General features: G+C 43.9%; 1 protein-coding gene across 2 annotated transcripts in view; it reads right to left on the bottom strand.

The window, feature by feature from the left end:
* cntln (centlein, centrosomal protein) overlaps positions 1 to 24,737 on the bottom strand; it is a 79,342-nt gene that overhangs the window by 28,644 nt on the left and 25,961 nt on the right. For both annotated transcript variants that reach the window (XM_027283375.1, XM_010743873.3), the window contains exons 11-18: positions 22,195 to 22,320; positions 19,297 to 19,418; positions 15,634 to 15,750; positions 8,804 to 8,904; positions 6,194 to 6,291; positions 4,762 to 5,291; positions 1,943 to 2,024; positions 259 to 340 (exon numbers count right to left, since the gene is read on the bottom strand). In XM_027283375.1, the coding sequence (XP_027139176.1) occupies positions 259 to 340; positions 1,943 to 2,024; positions 4,762 to 5,291; positions 6,194 to 6,291; positions 8,804 to 8,904; positions 15,634 to 15,750; positions 19,297 to 19,418; positions 22,195 to 22,320 (1,258 nt within the window). The remainder of the gene's footprint in view (positions 1 to 258; positions 341 to 1,942; positions 2,025 to 4,761; positions 5,292 to 6,193; positions 6,292 to 8,803; positions 8,905 to 15,633; positions 15,751 to 19,296; positions 19,419 to 22,194; positions 22,321 to 24,737) is intronic.

The following is a 24,737-nucleotide window of genomic DNA, read 5'->3' as shown; positions in this document are numbered from 1 at the left end:
AGGTGTATGTGGAAAGTGTCTTTGTGTATGCAAGTGAAAACTGTGGTGATTAACATTTTCCATTTATAACCAATTCAGGTGTGTCAAATTCTGAAAAAAAAAACAAACAATAAATAAAAAACAAAGCTTGTTAAATTCTTAAATACTTGTTTCCGATCTACAGCATGTACATACATTGAGTGTTCTTCCTGCTTCAGTTAATAGTTGATTTGATTTCTGTAGTTTTGCACGGTTGTGAGAAAGGAAAACTTATGCTACCTTGGGCCAGAACGTCGGCTTGTTTTCTGCTGGATTCTGCTACCGGTGCATCCGTGTCTGAGATCAGTGAACACATGTAGGACTGGAGGAACAGAAAAAGTCAGGAGGCAGAGATGAAAAGCAGCTGTTAAACGTAACACAACCGGTTGACATGTTGTGCTTTCTGGAACGCGGCTCATAATGACACTATGATCACAGGGAGTGCTCGGTTTAACGCGACAAGACAAATCACCCCACACTTTAATAATTCACCTGAGCGTGTTCAACCTGACTTCGACTGGAACGCCTCTCAGCGCGGATATTAAATCTGACAGATGCTTGCAAATGCCACCTTTGTTCAATCTCTGTCTGAAGGCCCTGATTCATTCTTACAGTATGACGTGTATGAGTGTGTGTGTACAGTCATTTGCACTCATAAGTGTGTATGCGTGCGTGTGTGTGTATATGTGTGACACCTCCCAACTGCACCATCGTTTGTAGCGACATCAAAGAAGCCCCCCATACCCTCCACACCCTCCTTCTTCCCTGCCTGTTTCCTTTGTATATAGGGTCAGGTAGGATTTGATCAGTGCCAGGTTTGATCACACAGTGCCTTGCAGAGAGAGGAGGCAAGACGAACCCTTTGGTTTGTGACATAGCACGTCGTGAGGGGCCAGGGCTGTCATAGCGATGAGCCCGGGAGGAGCTGATGGGCACATTTAGCAGATCTAGAGCCGGAGAAACTAAAGGGGATCTAAGAGTAAGGGTCCTGACAGCTCCCTGGCTACATGTACAACAACAACCACCTCTTCCTCTCCACCTTCTTGAAAAGAGAAAAAGGCGAGAAGAGAGAGAGAGAGACAGAATATCTTTAAAGGTCCCTCCTCTTTCCTCTCTTCATCTCTCTTCTTGACGGACATATCTCTCTGGGGTTTGGAGCTGCCATGTCCTGCTGTGAAGTGGTTTGATGTGGACAAGAGCAAGGGTCCAGACCTATTGATTTCATGGTGTGGAGAGGAGAGGGAAAAGAAGGAGCGCCGACAACCACACATAGGGAAGCCTTTGTGAATGAAAGCCTTTGTGAATAAAAGTGCGGCATGGACCAAATGATGCAACAAATAAGTTAGCGCCACTCGTATTCGTCCATATGTTGACTACTGAAATAAACCTGAATAAAATCCTGCATTTGCAGCGGTTTGATTGCTTAGTTTCATTCCTTTACAGCAAAGACATGAGCTCACATAGGCTCATGAAATGCCAACTACTGTAGTGTATACAGATGCATCACAGAACACAACACAATACTGTGCACATGATTTAAATTAAATAAAATTCTGATACCGTGACAGATTCTTTCTTAACATATAAGGAATGATTTACTCTGAACATGCTGAAATATTTTTAAAAAATATATAAATGATATTTTTTTATATACAATACGGTGTATGTTTCAAGAGGATGTGTTGAGCGTACCAGATGAGCTACCGAAGTGCCCCTTGGATCAGTATTTTAAGGATTCAGAAATAGTTATTATGACAGTTTGATAACAGAGAACAAGAAAAATGGCACAGTTAAAAACAAGCCTGACACAAACTATTCAAAGGCCGGCTAGGGACTTCACACACTGCCTCAACATTAACATCTATCTGTAGATGGTTATTCCTTTTGTAAGCCAAAAATAATTAAAGGATGAAAGCAGACAAACCTTTCTGTTAGCGCGTTGTCTGTAAGTCGTTGTCCTGGAGGGCACACCATTGAGACTGTCCGAGTACTCTTCACCACTGTCACTGTCGAGAAAAGTTAGGAGGGTCATTAGAGGCCAGAAGTTGAACCAACAACCCTGGCTCTGAAAGTACCACCACTGGACAAAAATCCAATTTACCTTTTATGGTTGATTTAGTTGACATCAAGAAAAAATATGTGCATTCCACACCCCCCTCCTTCCAACAGAAAATCAATGTCCCATCCAATTTCTGAGCTGGAAGTGTAAATGTGGGTGTAAATTAAGTGAAAAGCTGCAGTGTCTGGTGCTGATGGTGAATGCATCAACATGTATGAGAGCGGCTGTGGCCTTCATTAGCCCTCCGTGTGTGACAGACGTGTGTGAGAGGCACGGCTGAGCGGAGCCAAGCAAAGTTGCATCTGATGGACACACGGTAAGGGCTTCCAGAGACATACACACACACACACATACAGACACACACACACAGGTTTATTGACAGTGACCTTTGACGTGAAGGTGGAAGCCAGTGACATTTACGCTGGTGGGTTTATTAAGGTGGGGCCTGGGAGAAGCAGCTGAGGTAAAGACCACAGAGAGGATCTAACTGGAACATGACAGGGCTGGGGGCTAGTTAGGGTTAAACCCGGTCTGGAGGGGGCACAGGGACTTACTGAGGATCACTGATCACCACGAAGACCAAGGGTTACATGTAGCTGATGAAAAATGCTACCCGACAGCTAAACTTAAGACTTAAATTTAGCCTTATGTATACAAAATGTATATACTATACTACTCTATGTATGCATCACATGCAGATTCAAACAGACAAATTAATGAAAGGTGCTTCCATATAGGACACTGAATGGTGATGAGTATGGCCTTCACAGTCACCAGATCTCCAGCCAGTTATCAAAAAGTTATCAAAACAAATGAGGGAATATCTTTTGAAAGAATTGCGATTTTGTTCTGTTTACTGTACTTCTATCTATGACATACTGAATCTGACCAAGACACTTTATGTTGGTTTTTCCCTTCCTTATCAATAGTCTGTCACCCGTCTGCAATGTTGTGTATTCCAGCAGTGATTAAGAGCACATCAAATATGTAAACACACCAATAAACACACTATAAATATTCCAACAGAACCATTCAATACGATTCAGTGTGATATTCTACGTGCACGCCCCCCCCTGCTCTCATTCTGTCCTGCTCTCGAACAAAACTGCTGATCTGCTCAAAATGGTCAGCTGCCTCCAGCAGCTCAAAACTTGAGAGAGGCAGCCAGAGGCAGCGATAAAAAGGAGAAGAAAAAACAAAGACTTGTCAGTAGCCTTAACGAGTCTGACATCTTTATTTGGCACTATTTAGGCCAAACCTCCTTAGGCAGAAATACTGTATATCCAGGAGAGCCTACCAGACATATTGCTGGAGAAGGCCGCTTCGAGATGAGAGACGCAGAAGGGCTTTACAGTAACAAATCAGTTGACAGGTGCTTAAATAAGACAACATCTCAGTTTAGACCCCTTCTTCACAAATCCACTTAGATCCTGCTCTCAGGTAAAGTGTATATTAGACTGCTGCTTATTAGCCACATGGAGAGGCATTAGGAAAGCAGGGCATAGCTGCACCCAGTCCCTGTTAAACGGCCTCATGTGGATAGAGATGGGGTGGATTACAGCCTGATGAATTAGTTGGTGAAGAGATGGCGAGTTAGTAGGAGCGAGCAAAACAGAGAGAGCGGATAGAGAGAGGCATACAGGGAGGGGAAAGTGAAGGAAAATAAATATCAGCGATAGCTCTGAGTGTTTGAAATCAAATCATTCCGACCATCACTCAATAAATGTTGGCTCAGTGGCTTTTTTGCATAAAACATACATGAAATAATTACTGTCGATGGTTCTTAATTTAGAGGGTGTTAAACAGCTTGTAGACATCTGGTACTGAGCCGAGTAGGGTCATTCAAAATTTATCTAACTAAATTAAGGCGAGGAGAGGAAAGAGGAGGGTGGGTAAGATGGAAAGGAAGTGTGTGTGTGTGTACTTGTGTGTGTGCGTGTATTGGGAGGGGGTTACGGGTTTGCTGGAGGAAATAAGAGTTGCACGCACACACGCGCACACACACACACACACACTTCTGAATTGACATGCCACAAGATAACCGACATGACTATACACGGGGCGGGGTTAGCTTCTGTGCACGTATGATTGTGAGTGTGTGTATTTGTGTGTGCGTGTACCGATGGAGGAGGCAAGTGGGGGGCTCTGGTACTTGCAGGGGGATCCTTAGCGCTGTCAAGGGGGGGTTAGTGAATATGCAAAGGACCAGTAAATTAAATCAAACTGCCAAACTGTCAATTTCGGGGTAGCGTGACTAGTGCATGAAAATGGCATCACTGGAAGGTATCAAGGCTTTGGCGGCCCCCTTATCCCTGGGCTTTTCTGGCATCGGTTCAACTTTGTGTGGAGAGGTGGCTAATTTTGCATGCAAATTTCAGTCAATAAGCTCCAAGCAAGGCGTCCCAGGATATTTCAAAGGATCTGACAGTAGTTTCCCCCTCCTCTCTCCTTCTCTCTATCATTCTTGCTCGCATTCTTCTTTTGGCTCCTGAATACCAACTAGACAGACGATGAAATTCAATCACCCATTTGCTTACGCTTTGCATATGCACGGTGTCCCCACGATGCTGCGTGGCCCCCTCCTATAATTCAGCCAGCCCACCCTCTTCACTCCAACCACCTAAAAATAATGAGGAGAAAAGCAGTGAGAATAAGCGCATCTGTGTGTGCGTGCGTATCATTACCTATCTATGCTCATGTCCTCCCACTCGTCCTTAGTGGGACTGGGGCTGCGGCCTTGCCAGCTGATGGCTTGATTGGGGCTGACTGTTCGGTGGCTGCGCTGGCGTAGCGGCCCTCTGAGTCTTGTTGTTTTGAATTTGACCTTGCTGCTAATGTTGCTAGTGATCCCACCTGCCCGTGCGGGTCCTAGTGCACGGTTCTTATAGAAGTCTCTGGCTGCTCTGAGGATCCCTAGCTCCTGTCTCAGCTTCAGCAACTGTTGATGAAGCTTGGTAATTTCTTTATGAGAGGCAGATATTCGGGCTTCAAGAGCAACGATCTCGCTGCGATGCCGCTCCTCCTGTGCCAAGGCCTGGGCCTGGGCTGCCTCTTCACGGACAGCTTCCTGGGTGCGCAGATGATCCAGGGAGGCTTTGAGTCTGCAGCAGTTGCGGGCCAAGTCTTCCTTGGCCTCAAGTAGCTGCTCTTTCTCTTCCCTCAGCTTCTCTGTCTCCTCCTCTAGGGACAGCATCTTCCTCTCCAGCTGTTCAATCTGAAGGAATCAGAGACATGGGGGCTCAGAGGTACAACATACTCATTTTCCCCTTGCATATCTGTCATTTCTACCAACGAAACTTCTAAATGTACTGCTCTTGCTAGTGAAAAAATGTCATGCCTGAGTTCACACTGTTGTTGCTCTACATGTTATCAGTGATGTAAATGAGAAAGGCCAGTTCCTGATTTGACCTGTGTGTGGTAGCATGCACACAGTGGTTTCCCTTCCTGTATGTGCCAATGCGTATATGCTGTGTGTATGAGGGGAGCAGCACCCCACTCCTCAGCCTGGCAAGGCAATGGACATCTGACTGGCACCCCCATTACCCTGATCACCCCTAACTAGGCAGCAACCAGGAGCACTTAGCCTGTTTGTTAGATCTTTGGTGGAGACTATTTAAGAGAACACTGGATGCCCGCTGGGTTTGTGCCTCCAGGCAATTTTCCCCTTTTATTTGGTTCTCACTCTACTTGCTGGTGAAGCCTGGTACCTTTCAAACAAAATTAGATGGTTATCCCCACTGATGATTCACTGCCATGAAGGGGGGCAAAATGCAGAAAAAAGCAGTTTTTTTTTGCATGTGCAACCTACAGACAGCTTTGATACAAAATGTATGTTAAATTACCTACTTTTTTTCTAGGATAACTACAGCCAATACATTCACAGTTAGCCCTATTTTGGTTATTTGTATTTATTATTTAAACTGTGATAAAAACAAAATACTTCCAAGCTGACACTCAACATTAAAATGACTACGTGACCAATTCCACAAAGGGTGAGAACACTTCTGAATCATTCTTGATGAAGCCAAATTGGCATTGTGCGTAGGTATGGCTCTGTCAAGTCCGTTCTTTTATTGGCAATGACAAAGAACACTTAGTGATGGCATAGTGCTGTACCTTTTTAAATGACTGTTCCATTCGCTCCGAAGAAACAGAAAGCTTTTTCGGAGTGCTGCTTTTGACCTGGCGCTCCTCCACCACTTTGTGAAGCAATTCTGCGAAGGGGAACAAAGCTCGTTATTGTGACATGATGTGTCAAACTCAGGCTGCTCAATCAATAGAATGATAATAAAGAGGGTACATTAAATCAATTAGCATTACTGAGGTCTAATTTCCTTCCCAAGGTCCGGTTTCTTTCTCTTTTTTTTCTTTTGTCAATCAAATCAGAAGGAACGCAGAATCATTAATGCTGTTTTCATGGGGACCAGAATTTTCACAGCTCCTGTTTCTAACATCTTCTACTTGCCTTTTTTCCTCCCGATTAACAGAAAGGTGTTTTATTTAGTAGTCCATGCGGAAATGGGAAAACAGTGTTCAAAAGCACACACTGGTAGATGCTATGCGCAAACTCTCTCTAGGGATCTTAAACAAACGAAGAGAAGTGCTTGAATCCCTTGTGAACACACAGCCTCAGGCTGCACTGCTTTGTAGTCCACTATGTTTCCCCAATGGACAACTAATCTCCACAGACTAACATGCTGCTTTATTCTGAGAACTTCACTAGTGGCCTTGGCAAACATATGATTTAGGCTTTATGATAACAACAGAATGCACGCAGCAGTCAAAGTCCTCAGGGGATTTGATGCACACACATATTTATCTGCGCGTACATAATCCAACAAGCCTCTGTGTCACTGTTTGATAGACAGAGCACACCTGCAGAAGTAGCAATATCTTCTCTGCTCACCTAGATGCAAAGGGCAACACAAAACAATATAAAACTTTCTGCCTTTCATTCTCTCCTGTTAAACATTCATGACAGGACGACCAAAATAATTTGTACAATGAGGCTGGAAGCATTAAATATTCAGGGCCTTGACATTTCAGGTCAGTTGATCTTTTGGAGAGTGAGTTGGAAAAAGAGGCCATAGAAGGAGAGAGTAAGAAGAGAGAGGGTTATGTTGTGAGGAGCTGCTGCTGCTCCCATGCTTTGCATTTGACGCTTTGCCCAGGGAAGTTTGTTACTTTGAATTAGCCTGCTCTTTTGTCTTCCCAGCATGTCACATTCAATCAGACAGAGCACCAAATAGGACAGGAGGGCTGCCGGGTTCGCTGGATACATAACCAGGTTGGGAGACAATTATCCAGCTCCAGTGCTGGTGGCTTGGGAGTTGGCACCTCAGCACTACCTTGATAAGAAGACACGGTGGCTCCCTAGTCACCCACTGTTGGAGGAGGTCCTGGCACTACGGCATATATTAACGTCCCTCCCACGTCTCCTCATGGGCTGCAACACAAAGGCCCCGTTCCTTTCATCTGCTGCCTTTCGTTAGTGTGATTCTGGCGGGAGCGCTTCAACCCTCCATCCCTTTGATCGGGTCACAGAGGTTCTTCACGAGCAAATGTTGTGGCCACTCACATTTTTTACTTGCCATTGGAACTAAATATTTTGTTTTTAGTCCAGATGTAAATATTCCAAATATTGCCAAAACATTATAGCCTTGTTTGAACGGTTTATGAACAGTACTTTATGTTGTAATATTATTAAAAATATAACAGGTATTCTTTAAGCATCTGCACTCCTGGTCTGTGTGACAACAATTATTGTCATAATATAAACCTGTCAATGACTATTCATTCTTTAAGATAAAGCTCATCATTCTGCACCCACACAGCATCTTTACATCATTTCATGGATGATTTTTTTAAAGGTTGGTATGGCACTTTAACATCAATGGTAACTTAATAAAAATAGCATTATTGGTGAACACATTGTGCAAATTTTTAGAAACAGGAAAAAGATTTGTACATGACATAACACAAAAGACAATACAGCAGACACCTGGGCTCGTGTGTAACATTTATATTTAGTGATTATTTGTCTGACAAGATTTAAAACTAAGTATGTCCTTTTGAAGAGATTATTTTCTAGTATTTCTGACCAGAATGTCAATAGGAGAAAATCCACTATTTTAATTAGTGCCATCCTTTAAATCACATACTTGCATCTCCAACAGACACCATCATCGGTTGTGAAGAAAATTAAAGTGATCAAGGACAGATCTGTTATTGAACTAGTTAATTAAGAGCACCGGCTGCGGTGGTCAGCTCTGACAAAAGGTTGCAGATTGGATTAAAAGTGATGTGCATTTTAACATTGGGAATGACATATGCAGACAAGATGAACACTACCTGATCTCCCAATCAATTTGCGAGGAGTTGATCAAGTCTTAATTGAGTTGTCTTTTTAAATCCTCTGGGAGTTGTCTTATTAATTCTGCTCACTAATGCACATGGCCTAGAGGTAAGAGGATAGCTTAAAGGTGCTGTCATGTTAAACATGCATACTTTTCTATTACAGGTGATACTTGCTGATACCATTGTTTTTTACTTTGTACTTTAAGTCTGTGGCAACATCTTTAAGTAACATTGTAGATAGAGATTAACGCAAAAATGAATTAAATTTGTTCAAATATTTCCAGACCAAAAGGAAGAAGAAATAGATGTACATGTGGTTCCCATTAACCTCCTTAGTATAAATAATAATAATTTAAAAAAAACGCTCACCTTGGTGTTCATTAGCAAGACACAGGTGGAGCTCCTTCACTGTGGCTCGGTCCATAGCAGCCTGGACTCGCAGCATGTCCAGCTCCTCCTCCAGTCCAGCTCTGCAGTCACAAACATAATAAACTTTTTCTTTACGCAGCTCTTACATCGAATCTATCCTTCTTAAAATATGAATGGAATAACAAATAGAAATATAAAACGCCCTCCCAACACAAGCATTGTACAGTATAATGAGTATCTTTTTAAATCTCCACAAATATCTCTCCGGATTCCACTGTGGACTCATTTATTGTAGAAACTTTTATTACACATTTTAACTTGAATCTTGAATGCACTGGCTTTCTCTTCCCAGCAGAAAAGACGACACAGTGAAGAAATCAACTAATTAAAATGCTTTTTAATTCATCTGGAAATCAAAGTGACAAGCAACATGAAACGCCTAGGTAGGAAAGTACAGTGTGCGTCTATGTGTGTGTGTGTGTGTGTGTGTAACAGACAAACAGACTGGAAAGTGTACACAATTACCTCTCTGCAATTAGCTTGATTCCTGCTAAAGGCTAATTACGTGGAGCCATGCTCGAGACTTTGCACTTTCAAGTTATTATTAGGACCCCAACTGAAGTCTACTGAGGATACGCACAAGCCCGCTGAGACAACCACACCTGAAACACACACCTAATTTCCCTCCCCTCTGCTCCACAGATTCAGAGAGAAACAGTAGAAACAAGCTCCTGCTACTGTAGTGGCATTCTTCCCTGGGTTAACCTCATTACAACAGTAGGTCTTCCTTCTGATTGACTTCTTAAGGCATGCAGTGCAGTATGCATGATACACTCTGAAGTGTTTGAGGAGTAACAGGGCATTTGTGGCTATGGTGAACTATGAGGAGCATAATGGCAATTAACTCAAACTAGACGCCCGTTTCAACCAATCTAATTTTGCTAGATCAACCAAGAGATTTTTTCCATACATATGCCAAGAAAATGACTTGGGAAAAGTTATCGCCATAGCACAGGGAAGGAAAGTAATTAGCTTTTTAGCCCACACAGTCCAGTAGAGGCCTGGTCTAATGGCTGACCGCAGCTTAAATAAGTACACAAATGACTCTCCCTGAGGGGGGTGAGGAAGCAGATGGATATGTGTCGCTCCTCTATAGATTTTCCTCCATAAATGAACTCAAGTCGATGAGGCACCAGCATTGCCTTATGTGTCCTGGCTGTTAATGGGACAAATGAGCTGAAATATGCAGTATGTGGAGGAAGCCTGTTCCATCTCATGTTTCTCTTTTATGCCTTTTCGGATACTGATGGTATTGACGCTAAACCAAAGTTCATATGCAAAACATTCAATTTTGTTGAAGGATAAGCGTACTTCCTTGGATGGAAAAGGGATTAAATTGCAGATGGAGTTCACTGGCCAGAGGCCTCCAGTTTCACATCATAACATTGTAGAGATGGAAGACGATCGCATCCTTATTCAGTAACACTCGGTCGCTGCTGCGTGTGCACCAGACCGCCTTAGACAGGGAATTAGCAGAGCTACAATACAATAATACAATAGCAATAACACAGATGTGGTGACTTGATTTCAATATTTGCCACAGTAACATGGTGAAAGTAAAAATAGCAATAATGAATTTAGTGAAACTTTGTATTTTAGAATTCTGTTATATAAAGTTGCATGATAAGAGTCACGATGTTACAGACTTTGTTTTGTGTCAAAACATTTTTGGAATCATCGTATCTAATTTTTGGTTAATGGTGAAAAACTCTGATTTAATTACACTACTGAATACCACCACATCTGTACAACTTTTTCTCTTTTCCTGACATGTTGGAACAAATTTCAAAACTATGATTTCATTTTCGACTGCACAAAACTGTCTCCTCGAATGGTGTCGGCTTCAGTCTCCCCTTATACAGTCTCACTCCTCACACTTTGTTTCCTCGTGTGAGTACATCATTGGATAAACAGATGCTCACTATTTTTAGCCTACTGGTGTCCTAAAGATGGGGAAAGAGTATCTTTGAGAATCCGTGAGGATGTTTAGGCAGCACTGCAAGCCTGCTGTGGCTTTTAGCTAATCCCAACCTGAAGGAGGTATGTTTTAGATCTGCATCACATTATAGCCACCTGCACTGACACAATTCCAGACCCTTTCCCTATGTTAGACTGCCTCGAGTTAGCTGCAATTTATCTGAAATGAAACCACATTTTCCTGTCATATCCAAGCACACAGTGGACAAAAGGTTCTTTACAATTGTACCTCCTTTTAAATCTGGACGATGAAGCAAATGAAGCTAGCCGGACAATTTTCAATTCCTTCTCAACTTGCCCACTTCACCTAAGGTAGAATAACGCTCAGCAGGCATGAAAGCAAAAGAGGTTTCTTGGCAGAAACCAAACTAAAGGCAACAGACAGGTGTTATGTTTGGTAATGATGTGGTCTGCAATGTAAGTCTTTGTCTCACGCCGCTCTTTTGGCCCCGTTTTTGAAAACATTTTTTCTCTCGTGCAGCGCTAGAACTTCAGCCCTGAGCTATCCACTCCTTGTCATTTGATCTTGTCTCTACCTGTGTTGTACCTAACACAGCTTAGAGCACAAACTGCCAGCCTCCATCCACATGGGTGTACAACACAACATCATCTGCAGCCATTGTGCTTTCTCATGCCAGCCTTCCTCTTGGTTTCGTGCTCGGCACATAAAAATACACAGGAAGAGCAGGGAATAGGGTGAGAAAGCGAAAACACCTCTAGCATTTTTATCGCTGGGGAAAGCATCTTGTTTTTGGGGGGTGTGGGGGGGATTCCCCTATGGTTAAACTCAGGCTAGAGGGCTGTTCATTCATGGAGGGAGTTTGGGTGGATAAGCCACTGCTGTCAGCAGAAATGGTGACTGGTGGAGTTTACATGGCTCAGTGCTGTATTCCTGCTGCAGGCGATGCAGCGGCAGCAGCAACAGTGAGTCTTTAAGAGTTAGGTTCTCCATCCGCAGGCCACTGATATGAGAGGTAAATGGGGATTCGTGTAAAAAACACTGGTGGAAACAACCTAGGATGTCCACAATATTCCCTGATCAAGAGGCTTGTTGATGCCGCTAGGTATCCTAATATGGAATAACACAATATCATAATGTTGTATTTATTAAACACGAGGAAGAGAAAGGCATTTGTATAAGTAAATATTGTGCAGTCAATGACTATTTGAATATGCTAGGAAATCAGCACACTGCTTTCTCTACTGGATGTATGAATTGTATTTCTAAGGTTTGCTTCTTTGAAATAACTGTGTTCTTTATGCTCTAATTTTAACTTGTTATGAGCCTACTGTAGCTGAGATGTGATGGTGCATTGAAGCTTGCATTATAATTAATAACTAAGTGTGAACCAAGTTTGTTTTTTTTACACAATAATTAATTTACCAAATAATTAATGAAGGAAAAACCTTAGTTGTCTGATTTAAAAACATGCATAAAACATTATGTTTGTGTGTGTGTGTGCGTGTGTGTGTGTGTAAGAGCAAATGTGTCCCTCCTCCAACTAAGCCATGGTCCGGGGGGCAAAAGACTCTCATTACTTCTAATACCTTTTAGCAAATCAAGATGAAACGAAAAGAAATAGAGGAATATGCGGAACATCAGGGTAAACTTTATTAAACTTAATTAGAGTCAACGTTGCTTACCGGGGAGGTTCACGTCCATAATGGTCACTCTCTACAGAGGAGCTCTCACTGCTGCTGCAGTGCAAATGATCTCAAAGGCTTTTTTCCCCCAGTAATCGCTGGCTAATTTATGCTTTGATGTCGTCTGAGTATAGCATCTTAAAATCTGAGGGCGCACTGCATGTGTTTATTCTGTTTATGGGGCCTAAATAATCCCTGCCTCTTTTCACCAACAGACCTTTAACAACAATTAACAAGCATGGACATGGAGTGCTGCAGACAGATGCATAATGAGGCAGATAGAATGATCCCACTGCGAATTTTCTATCCCACCCTGTCTGTAGTTGCTCGCCAGCCAAGTACTACAGCCGGAAAAAAAAATCTCAATCAACAATCATCCTTAGTGTCAATTAGTTTATTATTCTGTGCCCTTTTGCCTTAAAACACTCCAGCATGCATCTGAGAGATATACTAAACTGATCTAAATGTTATTCTTTATCGGTGCATAATTACATCATTATATATACCATTTGAACTTGTTTACACATATTGAAATCCACATGAACCTCTGCGTTCACCTTCGATAACTAAATTCCTGTCATCAGGTTTCTAAGTGACAGAAAAGAGTTTGTACAAATAAAACTTCTCAAATAAGCTGATTGTTTTTTGTTTTTTTTGTTTTTAAATCTGCACAAATGTACGTGACACTGTAATCGAATCTCCCCATTAAGTTTCTTTACCACTTCCAGGGCGGTCCTTGTAAAGTAATGTAAAAACAGCTCGGCGGCTGAAAAACAGAATGGAACCACTGATGCTTAACCACGTAGAATGTAAAAACTGACTGAGCCCAGTAATGCTCACTGATTCCAAACTGCCTTAGGCACGTACGTCAGCGCAGGAACAGTTGGAACCTTCATCTTTCCACAGCTGCGCGGTGGCACACAAGCTTTGGCTCACTGTGTGCAATGTATACGTGTTGTCTGGAATGATGTAAAAAGTTGTCAATGAAAAAGCAATTTGTTGCTTACTGCCTCCTTAGTATAAAAGTAGATAAACAAACCAGTTTCACCTTCTTACTCAACCTCTAATACACATGCAGAGATTAGAGGGGGGCCTGGGCTTCATAACCTTCTCTTAACACTGTGGGGACCCACTGTGCAGGAGTTATCCCAGCAATATTCATTCTGGGAAATGGTCATTTGGGCCTCAAGACTGTGTTTTACAAGTGCTGTTAGCAGAGGAGGTGATAGGAAGCATCTGTGCACAATATCATGACAATGAGGAAGAGTGAATGAGAGACAAATGGAGAGTTTAAACAGAGACTCTCCTCTGAAGCCCGCCACTAGGCGTTTAAGCTTTATAAGGGGCCTTTATTTGGCCCTAAATTCTTCAGCTGCCAGGAGTTAATTAGCCATTAGTGGATAATTTCTAACACTTATCTAGCATAACCTTCACAAGCACAATCATTATAATACGGTCAACAGAACAACAGGCTGCAACTGCTTGCCCCAAGAGTTTCCAGGCAGTTACGCTTCCACAAACTCTTGTTGTTGTAGCACTATGAAGCACACACTTTTGCCTCTCAACAGAAATTTGCATTGCAGGGAAGTAAGACTTTGTTTGTTTAAGCTGGCTTCGTCTATAGTCCCAACAACCCTATCTGCTCACTCTTGCTCCTTCTCACAACAGGTATGGAAGACAGCGAGGAGTGGAATAAAGATGGCCATTATGCTTTCGCTTAGTTTAACACACTGAACTTTGGGTGTGTGTGCAGATGTGTGCCCTGGAACGGAGAGTTTTTCTAAAGCACAAGTTTATAGACCCCAGCCAAGTTTACTTTGCACCAGCCACCCGGGTAAGGAGGGGCCCTGGGGGCGGGAATGGAGGAGATGAGGTGGAGCTGGTCAGGGGCACATGAAGGGGATCAACACTAACCCCAGAGGACAGGCCCGTTATACAGCCAGGAAAGAGGCCAGACGCTCTCCATCCCTCGTGGTTTCCCTCACAGGTCAGTTCCAAGGACCCTGCATGTTCACCATAGCCCGCTTGCCCCCCCCTCCTCAGACCATCCAGTGCTCCACTCTGCTCAGCTCCAGTCAGGGCAGGCAGGCAGGCGGATGGACATCCCTTAACAGGCTGCATCGGCGGCACTAGGGCTGCTAGCCTGTAATTAGCTCGGACAGCTCAGGCTTGGAGAGAGGCAGTCGGGCTATATCATAATGAGCTCAGCTGGGATTAGGAGGACAGGGCAGGGGGGTGAGCAGAGGGGAAAGCGGTAAGGGGGGTGGGGGGGCAAGTACCAGAATTCTGGCCTCAGTCTGCTGCAGCATCACAGAGGGCCGGAGGGAGGCAACTGGGAAGACGAGTAGGAAGAGGGGAAGAGGAGGGTACAGAGGCGTAGGATAGAGGAGAGAAGAGGTGAGGAGAGGTGAAGGCTAGGGGAGATAGGAGAGAGGAAGACTATGGCTTTAGGCCAAGCTTTGTGTAGCATCATAGAGGGTCAGTGTTAGTGGTGCGGTTACAGGGGCTTCTCTAGATCAAACAAGACAATGGCTATACTACACCCAGAGACAGACTAAAAGACAAAGACAGGGGGAACAGAAAGAGAGAAAGAAAAACTGAGAAAGAAAGAAATGAAATGAAAAGTACCTCCGGCAGAAAAGTCACAGTGTGATTAAAACAGTCACTAGACCCAAGGTCAAAATTTGAGATAATAACACAACTACAACTTACAGACTATAAGTATGTAAGGTATCTTATTGACACTTAATAACTCTAGCAACAGGACAACCGTTTGGCCTAAATGTTCCATTAAAAATGCAATTATTTCACAAAGACACAGCCAGGGATTCTGATAATGTGATTTCACTTCCTGCACTTTTATGTGTGAATTTTTGGGCAGCCAATTTTACAAATGAGCGCAGAGTCTAATGATCATGCTTTGGCCCCTGCTGGCTGGTAATGATGTGGAGGGCTAGGTGGACGCTGTGAAGTTGGGAAGGGCACACTCACAATTTTATAACACCCCAAAACAAGAAGGGACAGTGGGAGTGTGTGTGTCGGTATGTGTGTGTGTGTACACGTGTAAGAGAGAGAGAAAGACGGTTTTAAACACGTCTGGCGCTGGTATTATTTCAGACTGATTTCGACTTTGACAGCAGGTGACTTACTTTTCAGTGGAGAGCTTCCTGGTGTGGTTTTTCAAGTAGGCCAACTCATTCCACACTGCATCACTGTTCTCTTGTCTTAGCTGCCACGGTTCTGCACGCTGCATCCTTCCACCTGGCCTGCACGCAGACACACACACACACACACACACACACACACACACACACACAAACACACACCATATATATAAGAAGAAATAAGTGCAAATGTAGAGGCAAACAAAGGCACACACATAAACTGAACAGATAGCCTCACTTGACACACACTCACATGGAAACATACTAACAAGGGAATATTTTTGGTACTGTATGTTACCTTGCTGCCTCTGGCCAATTCACATGGGGTAACAAGGCCCCTTAGTCTCCCTCTGTTTTTATTATTCAGCCATCTTTAGCAGTATTCAAATGAGCAGCCTTGACTTTGACATTTCAGTGGCAAATCATGTACACACGTATGCATGTTTGTTAAAGCCCAGGGCACTGCCCGTGTGGCAGGGCGGCAGACCATTCCCCGTGTGACATGCAAATGTAAATAATGGCAAAAAACACACTCGCAAACAAGGTCATTCAAATGTCTACACCTCACTTATGAATACTTAATGGCACTTTGTGCTCAGTGGCTGCCCCCTCCCTTGAACTTCTCCTTCAACTCACACACACACACTGTCCCTACTGCCCCCAAACTGCATCCCTGCACACAACCAACCCATCAATCAGTTTTATCCCAACACATTCGATTCCAATTAGCCTTTCATTTGCAAAAAGAAAATGGCTTTTAGTGAGAAATCCACGGATTGCACAAGTAGCAGATGAGAAGAGAATAGCGTTTGTGTCACACGCACATATGCCGACACACATACTACAGGTTCTCATTTTTACTCAATCAATGAAGTAAAGGTGTGGAAATGGATTGTGAGGGTCACTGCTATAGCGGAGGGCTCCTTTTCCCGTGGTCATTATTGGCTATGTAGACACAGCCACGCTACGCTAATACTAGTTAAACCCTGGTGCCTGGGAGTTGGAGGCTACTAAGGAACGGCAAATGTTTTCATTTAATACTGCTAATGCCCCTGTGAGCAATTTGGAGCCCTTGAACTTATTCGTAGCGTATGTGTGTATATGTGTGCTATCTGCAGCTTGCGTTAGTTTCCCAGAGTGCAAAGCTACTTAACGGATAATCTCACTGTATAGTCACAGAGATTGATACACTTTTACTCATTCTCCTGCAAGCAAGCAGTGAATTCAGCCTTAATCTTAACACTGTATGGATCTGTAGAATTACATTATATTTTACCCACAGCTCTGTTTGAAGTGTCTCTGTGATTTTCAGGTATGTAGAGTACGAACTGCATTCCATATGAACGGTGTATGAAGCTTTATTAAGTCATGGTAAAGCTTTATACATTTTAATTTGTTTACAGTGGGCCTAAAAGCTGTTGAACATGGAGCCATGAGAGAGCTATCTTCTTCAGGCCTCAGTGCTTCCTCCCCTATGGTATCCTAGTTTCCATTATTAAGCAGGAGGAAATAGAGAGAACTTTTCCACGCTGCTGCGGCTAATTGCTCTGATTCAGGGGGAATCTGTTTATGGGCGCAACTTTGATCAGAGTACGGATGCTTTAATAACGTTTAATTTTATTTGCTCACCCCCATCATCCCCAGTCTGATTAAAAAACTTTTTCCCTTCCCTAATATAAATACGAAGTTGGCTTTTTTTCTCCCTCTCCTTCATGCCATTTTGGGAAAATATGGTGGTAATGGTGAATGGCAGGGTGGTTTCACTGGGACTGGCCAACTGCTCACTGCCTGCATGCTGATGAGCCAATGGACCCTTCGTCTACCTTGTGATAGGTTGGCGGATCTATCCTGGGTGGGACTGGCTATCACACACACCGGTGACGTCACTCGGCAGCTTGATGTACAGCAACCAATTGTCTAATTCCATACCTTATTCTGCTGATGAGAAGTTGATATGAGCATAACTAAAATTTGGAAGGTATAGAGAACATATTGTTCGTGCCAAGCACTAATATATTATATTTGGTGTATACTGTCTATGTGTATAACTACAGGCATATGTGTGTGGCAGGTAAAGAGTGAGACTCATTGCAGTCTTATCTTTGTGGTCCTGCACACAAAAGGGGAACAAAAAAACGACCCCCCGCATCTTCCCAAAAAGGCAACAACACAGCATGGAAGCTGCAGGGAAATCCCTAACAAGCTCGAAATGCAATGAGACTCGACGCCTATCCCCACTGACTTGTTAGGCCCCTGATTTCCAAGCACTAATGGGAGTATTTAAGTCATTTTCTATTGTCTCTCATTCAGGCTGGCATTACCCCAGTGGGTTTAACAGCTATTTAAGGATGGGGCTTAATGCCAAATGAATGCCAGGATCATAACATTGAGTGACTGGCTGGTGCCATGGAGGGCTCTGACTGAAAAGGGCAAAGCTGCCTATTGCATCAATTTTATGTCAAATCAGTCATGAAATACAGATACACTGACATTGATACTACAAAATTATTATCATGCACTTGTAGGTCATCTTAGCTCTTTTCTTCTAACCAGAGCCCTGTTTGTCTTTTTATATAAACACGTTTTCTTCTAACAAAATCAAGGTCTTTGACAAAAGTGCACCGCCAGACACGACATTTCTTTGATAACCTGCTAAAATGTATAACAGCGGCACAAGTGGTGTTGACTCTGAGAGTTTTCTCTCTCTCTACATCTCTCTGTCTTTGTTCCCACTGTCTCAGACACATACTGTTGAGCCGTGCTGAGCTGACATGAGCCGAGTCGAGCCTAGCGCTGAACACGCTCTCTCTCACTCACTCTCCACTTTCACACGGGCTCACATTGCACTGCTGTTTTCTTTAATTAACCCGGAGAGAAAACAGCTGACGGGGTCAACACTTTGCTCCTGCGTGGCCACCAAACATATGCACCTTTACTTACACTTTAAAATGGATTGAATGATGCTGTTGAAGAGAAGAAACAGAGACAGAACGAAAAGTGTGAAAAGACTGGGGGAGACAATGGAGAGAACAAGACCCTTATATTAATGACATTTTCCAGCACATTTCCCGCTTTGTGCAAAATCCTGCGGTTTCTGGTGAAGATAACAGGCCGAAGCAGGAAACAGCTCTCCCCCCACCCCCTCCCTCCACAGGCCTTCTCAAACACCTTGCACCCCCCAGGACCAGACACCTCCAGCCTCTGGCTCTCACATCCTAATGAACACGGAGGGAGAAGAGACGCAGAAGTGCACACACACTTGGCACAAAACGGACCAAATTGACTGGGCTTAAAACCTCTGAGCTTTTCAAAGGCAAAGGAAGGAATTTTTCCCACTTTCCCAAATCCAGCACTTAGGTCTTGTCAGACAACATGTGGAGAGCAATGAGGCCCTAAGACGATCTGTGAGTGGTTTCAGAGGGTTGTACGATTTCACAAGGGTTTTTAACACAAAGGCAAGTTGAGTTATATGCTTTGAAATGTCTCTTACTGACTGCTGCTGGGAGGAACTTGATCCAAGTTTTTTTGTATGCACAGATCATCTGTGTTTTATAAATCCAATCTTGTGCATTGTGTGAGAGTACAATATTTATTTTGTCACGCTGTTCTAATATGTTGTGTGCCGAGAGTTTGTTACATTGTACTCACAAGCCATTTGATTTCTCCATCTCTTTCAGCTGGTCTCTGACTGTCTTGTAGTTGGTCTGAATCAGACACAGGCGTTCACGGCGTTTATCGTGAGCTCTTCTCAGCTCCTCATTCTCCTCCATCTGTAAGGCACAGTGACAAGATTTTTTTTTTTCCCCTCACCAAAAAGTTGTACATGTCAAATGAAACATAACTTAATTGAAAAAAGGAGCCAGCTTCATGTACACTGGCACAGCAGTGTGGCAGGGAAGTTGAGAGAAGCCCCTCGCCGTCTACATATTTAAACTGGTCTACAGCTGAAACACCTTTGCCTGTCAGAAAGCAGCAGGTTCAGATTCTTTGCCTTCCTCCCTGACAAGTGCTCTCACTGGGCAACTGAGACATCATTAAAGGACGGCATTTACATGACGAGTCAGTGGGGCCACAGAACAGCAAGCAGACATACACACACAGTCTTTAACCAGTAAGGAAAGTCATTCACTGGAGTTACCAACTGATGACCAGCACGTGTTGTGTTGGTGGGGGTTGTAGCGGTGGGTTTGTTGCTGACACTGTTGTTGACAGCTATTAAAACACAGTGAGATTGGGCTCCAGCTTTAAAGAAGGAGTAAGGGAAGACAACATATAGATTTTTCTTGTCAGGGGCACCGCTCCTCCCCATCACACTGACCTTAACAGCGAGGGCGATGGAGAAAACACTTTCAACAGGCAGGACAAACAGAGGTGGAAAGAGAGCAAAGGAGGGAGAAAGGAAGCTGATGAAAACAGAGGAAAGAGAAAGAGAGAGAGAGAAGTGAGAAATTAGAAAGAGAAGAAAGAGAGAGAGCAAAAGAGAAAGTGAAAGGAAGAGTGCAGGACAGGTTTCTGCTTGAGTGGCCAGGGCTGGGGAGAGTTGTCGAGTGCTTTCTGAAGGGAAGGAGCTTGTTTACTGCTGATATGACACGGCTGCCCTGCAGAGAGGGAAATGTGAGCCCTCAGCCCTGTTATTATTAACAAGGACAAAGAGAACAGACAGAGCACACAAACATGCACCGGACACACAACGGGTGTGCGTGTCCGTGCGCGCACGCTCACACACGCACAATGCACATTCACATTGTCAATGTGACAAGTATGGATTTTCCCTAGTGCGGATTATTCACAGAGGACATCTGCAAGACATCCTCGGCCCCTTCAAGCTGCCCCCAACCTCTCAAAAACACGGCTCTAATGAAAGGGGCCAGACCAGGGCAGTGTTAACTGGTGGAAGTAGGAGCTGGGGGAGGACACAGTTGAGGCTGGCTGATGGAGGTGGAGGGGAGGGGGGCAGGATGGAGCAAGTGGCAGGGCATTAGCCACATCATGGCTTCCCAGGCTCCTTATAGAGTTCCCCCTGGGCAGCGCAGCTCTGGTCATCAGGCCACAGACCCTTGCCCACCGATCAATACACCCCCTTACTCAGCCAGCATACACATCTGTGGACGTTCTCAAGCTGAAAAATAATTACTGTTTACTTGAAAGTGTGCTGAAGAAAAAAAAAACAAAAAACAAAAGGCCATCATTATGAGAATTGTTTGTTTGTCTGCTGCTGTTAGCTGCTAAGGTCAACATGTCAATGGTACTGGCTGGCGTACCCAATTTGAAAGGCATTGTATTGGAAAAAATTGGATAGGATCAACTGGAGAACAACGGACTGGACACAGTGAAGTACTGTACTGTAAGATGCTGGAGGTGAGGTCTCAACTGTAGCTTGTAGTAGAGAGTATGTTGCACAATGCCAGATCCAAGCACTAAATCATGCTCTGAACTAATGCCTTCATTAATGTGGTTGCAGATTGGAGTTGCCAATCACGGCCTTTCTGTGCTAAATGCCCCTCAACTGGCAGACACGTAAATGGCACCATTAACTAAGACAGTCATGCGTGTCGTCTGAATGTACGTTGAGCATTACCGTCTGACTAGGTGTCTGCCGGTGATGTAATTCAGACACTTCAGATCTGACAAGAAAATGATGCCTAATGTGTTCCTGAGATTGTGTTCAAAGGGAGATGACCTCTGCATAATCACTCACTCACTGGTCAGCCTGAAAGATGGAAAGGATAAAGAAAGGCAAAGGAGGACAGCTTTAGGAGAAAGTCCAAATAAAAAACAGACAATGCGAGTGGAAAATATCCTCTGCTGACATTAAATAAAAGAGTTAAAGTCCAATTTTGAGACCTCAAAAGAAACATGCGAGAGAGGTGAAAGTAAGTGTATTTTGCTTGCAGTGAATTTGACAGTGAGAGGGGAAAAAAAGACATGGGAATGAAGAATAGTGGGAGAAAGACGTCATAGAGCATGTGAAGGTTAAAAGACCAATAAAGCTGATTCGTTTAAGGGAAAAAACCTTGCTGCATCCACTTTCACCAGCGCAACTCCTCTCCTGCTGCTTCACTGCCTACGCACGCTCTGATTGTGTGCACACACATAGGTGTGTGTGTGCGGGTTTGTGTGAAAGACACTGTAAGAGAAGGTCATGGAGGAGGCAGTCGCAGCACTAGTGCAATTGAACCCTTCGGAGACTGTAACTGTTACAGTGCTGCAGACCTTCCTCACAAACCCAACAGCTGATAGCAGCAATCATATGTAAGATAGTGGCCAGAGCAACAAGCAGCTCCATTAGTCCCGTCTACTGCCCCATACTATCAGCTGGGCGCCACCGTGCCATTGGATGTGGCCTATTCAGCAAAGAATACCTTTAAAAGTAGTTCAAAGTCATGGGAAGTCAATAGCTCACATGTAGGGGAAGTACAGAGAGAGAAGACAGAAAAGGAAAAAATAAAAGGATATACAGTGAACAAAGAAGAGCTGGAGATAAGTAGAGTAATGTAGATAAAAATGAAGGGATATTATGTGTATTCATCGATGTTAGCTGGTTACCTTCAGTTTCAACAGCTCCTCAAGGTCTTGTATCCTCTTTTCTGCTCCTCTTCCTCTTCCCCTCCCACTCCCCAATTCCACACTGCTGGCTGGGGACAGAGACCTGGACCGCTGCACAGGTGCAACCTGGGACAGGTAAGGCAGAAGGCTCTGGGGTGAGAACTTGAGCACATTTCACTTACACACACACAAACCCACAGGCATAAACCCATGCAACAATTAACATCTGTAGAAACACTGAGAGAATGCCAATAATGGAATTATCCATGTTCACTCCATTCCCCTCTCACCTTGAGTAAAACATGCACATTGTCTTCTTCGGTACACACATATGCACACACAAACGAGCGTGCTACCAGAGGAATAAAGCAAGCTGGAGCAGCAGTCCGCGGAAGCTGAAGGGAGGAGGCTCAGTTTTGTGTGTGTGTGTGTGTGTGTATGTGTGTGTTTGGAAGCGGGAGTTGCAAGCTGAGAGCGGCAAAGGTTTCTCCCTGCTACTGGCTAATGAGTATGTTCATTTCCATTTACATTGTTTCTTTGACAATAATGATGTCCCATTAGGGGAGACTAAAGGGGCTATAGATTCCAGAATGTGCTGGGCTTCATTACAAGAGGTGGGCAGGGAGGCCGCTCTAATTGCTCTACTAGGGGCCTCCAGGTTACACTTGATAGGACAACTGGAAGAGCCGCCGATTAGGAGGGGGGGGGGCCGTTTGCTAGCCAGCCTTATCTGTAGAAATAAATAAAGAAGTGGAGAAGTGCTGGGGCCGCACTGTAGAAAAGCAGTGGGAACAATATGCTAGTGGAATATGAATATGAGAGGATATGAGGCCCCCTGCGGTGCCAGGCAGGGCTGACCAGATGGCAGGCTAAAATATGCAATGCGACTAAACGTACAACAGTCCTTGGGCTGGAGTGGGTGAGGAGTAGAGGAGGTGATGGAAGTAAAGAGGTTTATAATATCGTGGTGGATCAATAAGCCCCAACTCTTAAATAAACGTGTTTGGATATGTGTTACAAGCTTCGTTATCTATTACAGTTGTATAACTTTAGATTTCAGACCTGATTTGGCGACACCTGTGGGTACTGGCAGAAACAGCAATGCATTTTAATAATACAGGTCCCAGTGCTGTATCAACTTCTGGGGGCAGCAGAAGGGCCTACTCAGCAGAGCAAGAGCAGTGTATATATTTGTTTGCAGTGCAGCCAAACAAACTTTTTAAAAGTTGTTTAAGACTAAAGAGTCTGCCACACCAAGTCTAAGTATCCTTAACAGTAAATACCATGGGTGTGGGTACATACAGTAATTTGAATCCTGAATGGGGAATTCCAGCAGTAACAACGGAAATTACAAAGATAATCTGGGAATGCAAATGCTGTACTTTTAACAGCAATGAAAAACTCTGGCCAAAAATGCGGTTTGATATGAAAATAATGATGACAAGTATATATTCATGTTACTTGTCTAGTGGCAACATGTTTATTCTCATTTTATGATCGCAGTGTGCATATTTGTTTTCTAGTGTGATTCTAGTGGGAATGTGCCCTTGGGCAGCAGTTGACTCCAGTGACCTGGGGTGCCCAGCTCTGCTATCATGCCTGCATGGGTGCCAACCATGTGTTCTAACTCAGCCTTAATGACTCTATGCAACTAATTAGCAGATTGATCTGCATATTCCTGAAGAGTGGCAGGCCAACTGGCTTAGCCTGTATGTGCACGGGGGAAACAGAGAGGCCAAAAGGGGAATCCAAATCCACTCCAATCACTAGACTTAAAAGTAAAGATGACCAACTATGAATTTAAATAGATTTTCAAGTAGAAGGATTTATTTAAGCTGAATTTTCCACTATTACTGTTCCTCTGTATGTGACAGCCAGAGGTGATAAAATGCTGTCTACAAGGAGTCCAGAGAAAGATGATATGGGGACACTGACAAATGACTGAGATTTGCTGCAGATGGTCTCTGGTCCAGTTGGACGCCTGTCTGCTGCAGGTTCAGAAGACACATGAATGCCTTCTGTTTGTGTGGGAAGTTCTATGTTGTGACATTGTTAATGTTCCACAAGACAGGCTTGAAAGATAAAAAACAGAACATGAGGCAAAGAAAGATGTACCCGCTGTCTACCTCAGCTCGGCAGCTGGTTGGCGGCCGCGACCTGACCTGTACATCGCAACCCTGTAATGGCTCTGTAAACATGAGAGTGCAATGCAGCTGGAGGGGAGGAGGGCATACAGTAGGAGGGAAATGAGGAAAGAGGCCTGTATCTGAACAGAGTCTGTATGCAAGAGTAAAACTCTTATTTACTGAGGGGTCAGTGTCACTGCCTGTAAAGCAAAGAAGAAACATTTCATCCACTGCCTCCCTCCTCCCTTCACCTCTCTCCATCTCCCAGAGAGAGGGGTCACTGTCATCAATGGGCTTCTTTATGATTGCAGCAGCGTGTCATGTGTGCATCTGGTGCTCTCAAAGCTGAACTTGTTCAGGTTCCCGGGTGAATAGGAATGTTGTGCACATGCACATAAGTGCAGGATAAGACACAGT

This window comes from Larimichthys crocea, chromosome X (assembly GCF_000972845.2).
Source record: "Larimichthys crocea isolate SSNF chromosome X, L_crocea_2.0, whole genome shotgun sequence".
NCBI lineage: Eukaryota > Metazoa > Chordata > Actinopteri > Sciaenidae > Larimichthys > Larimichthys crocea.
The sequence above is the reverse complement of the archived record's forward strand: the minus strand, read 5'-3'. Positions and strand labels throughout refer to the sequence as shown.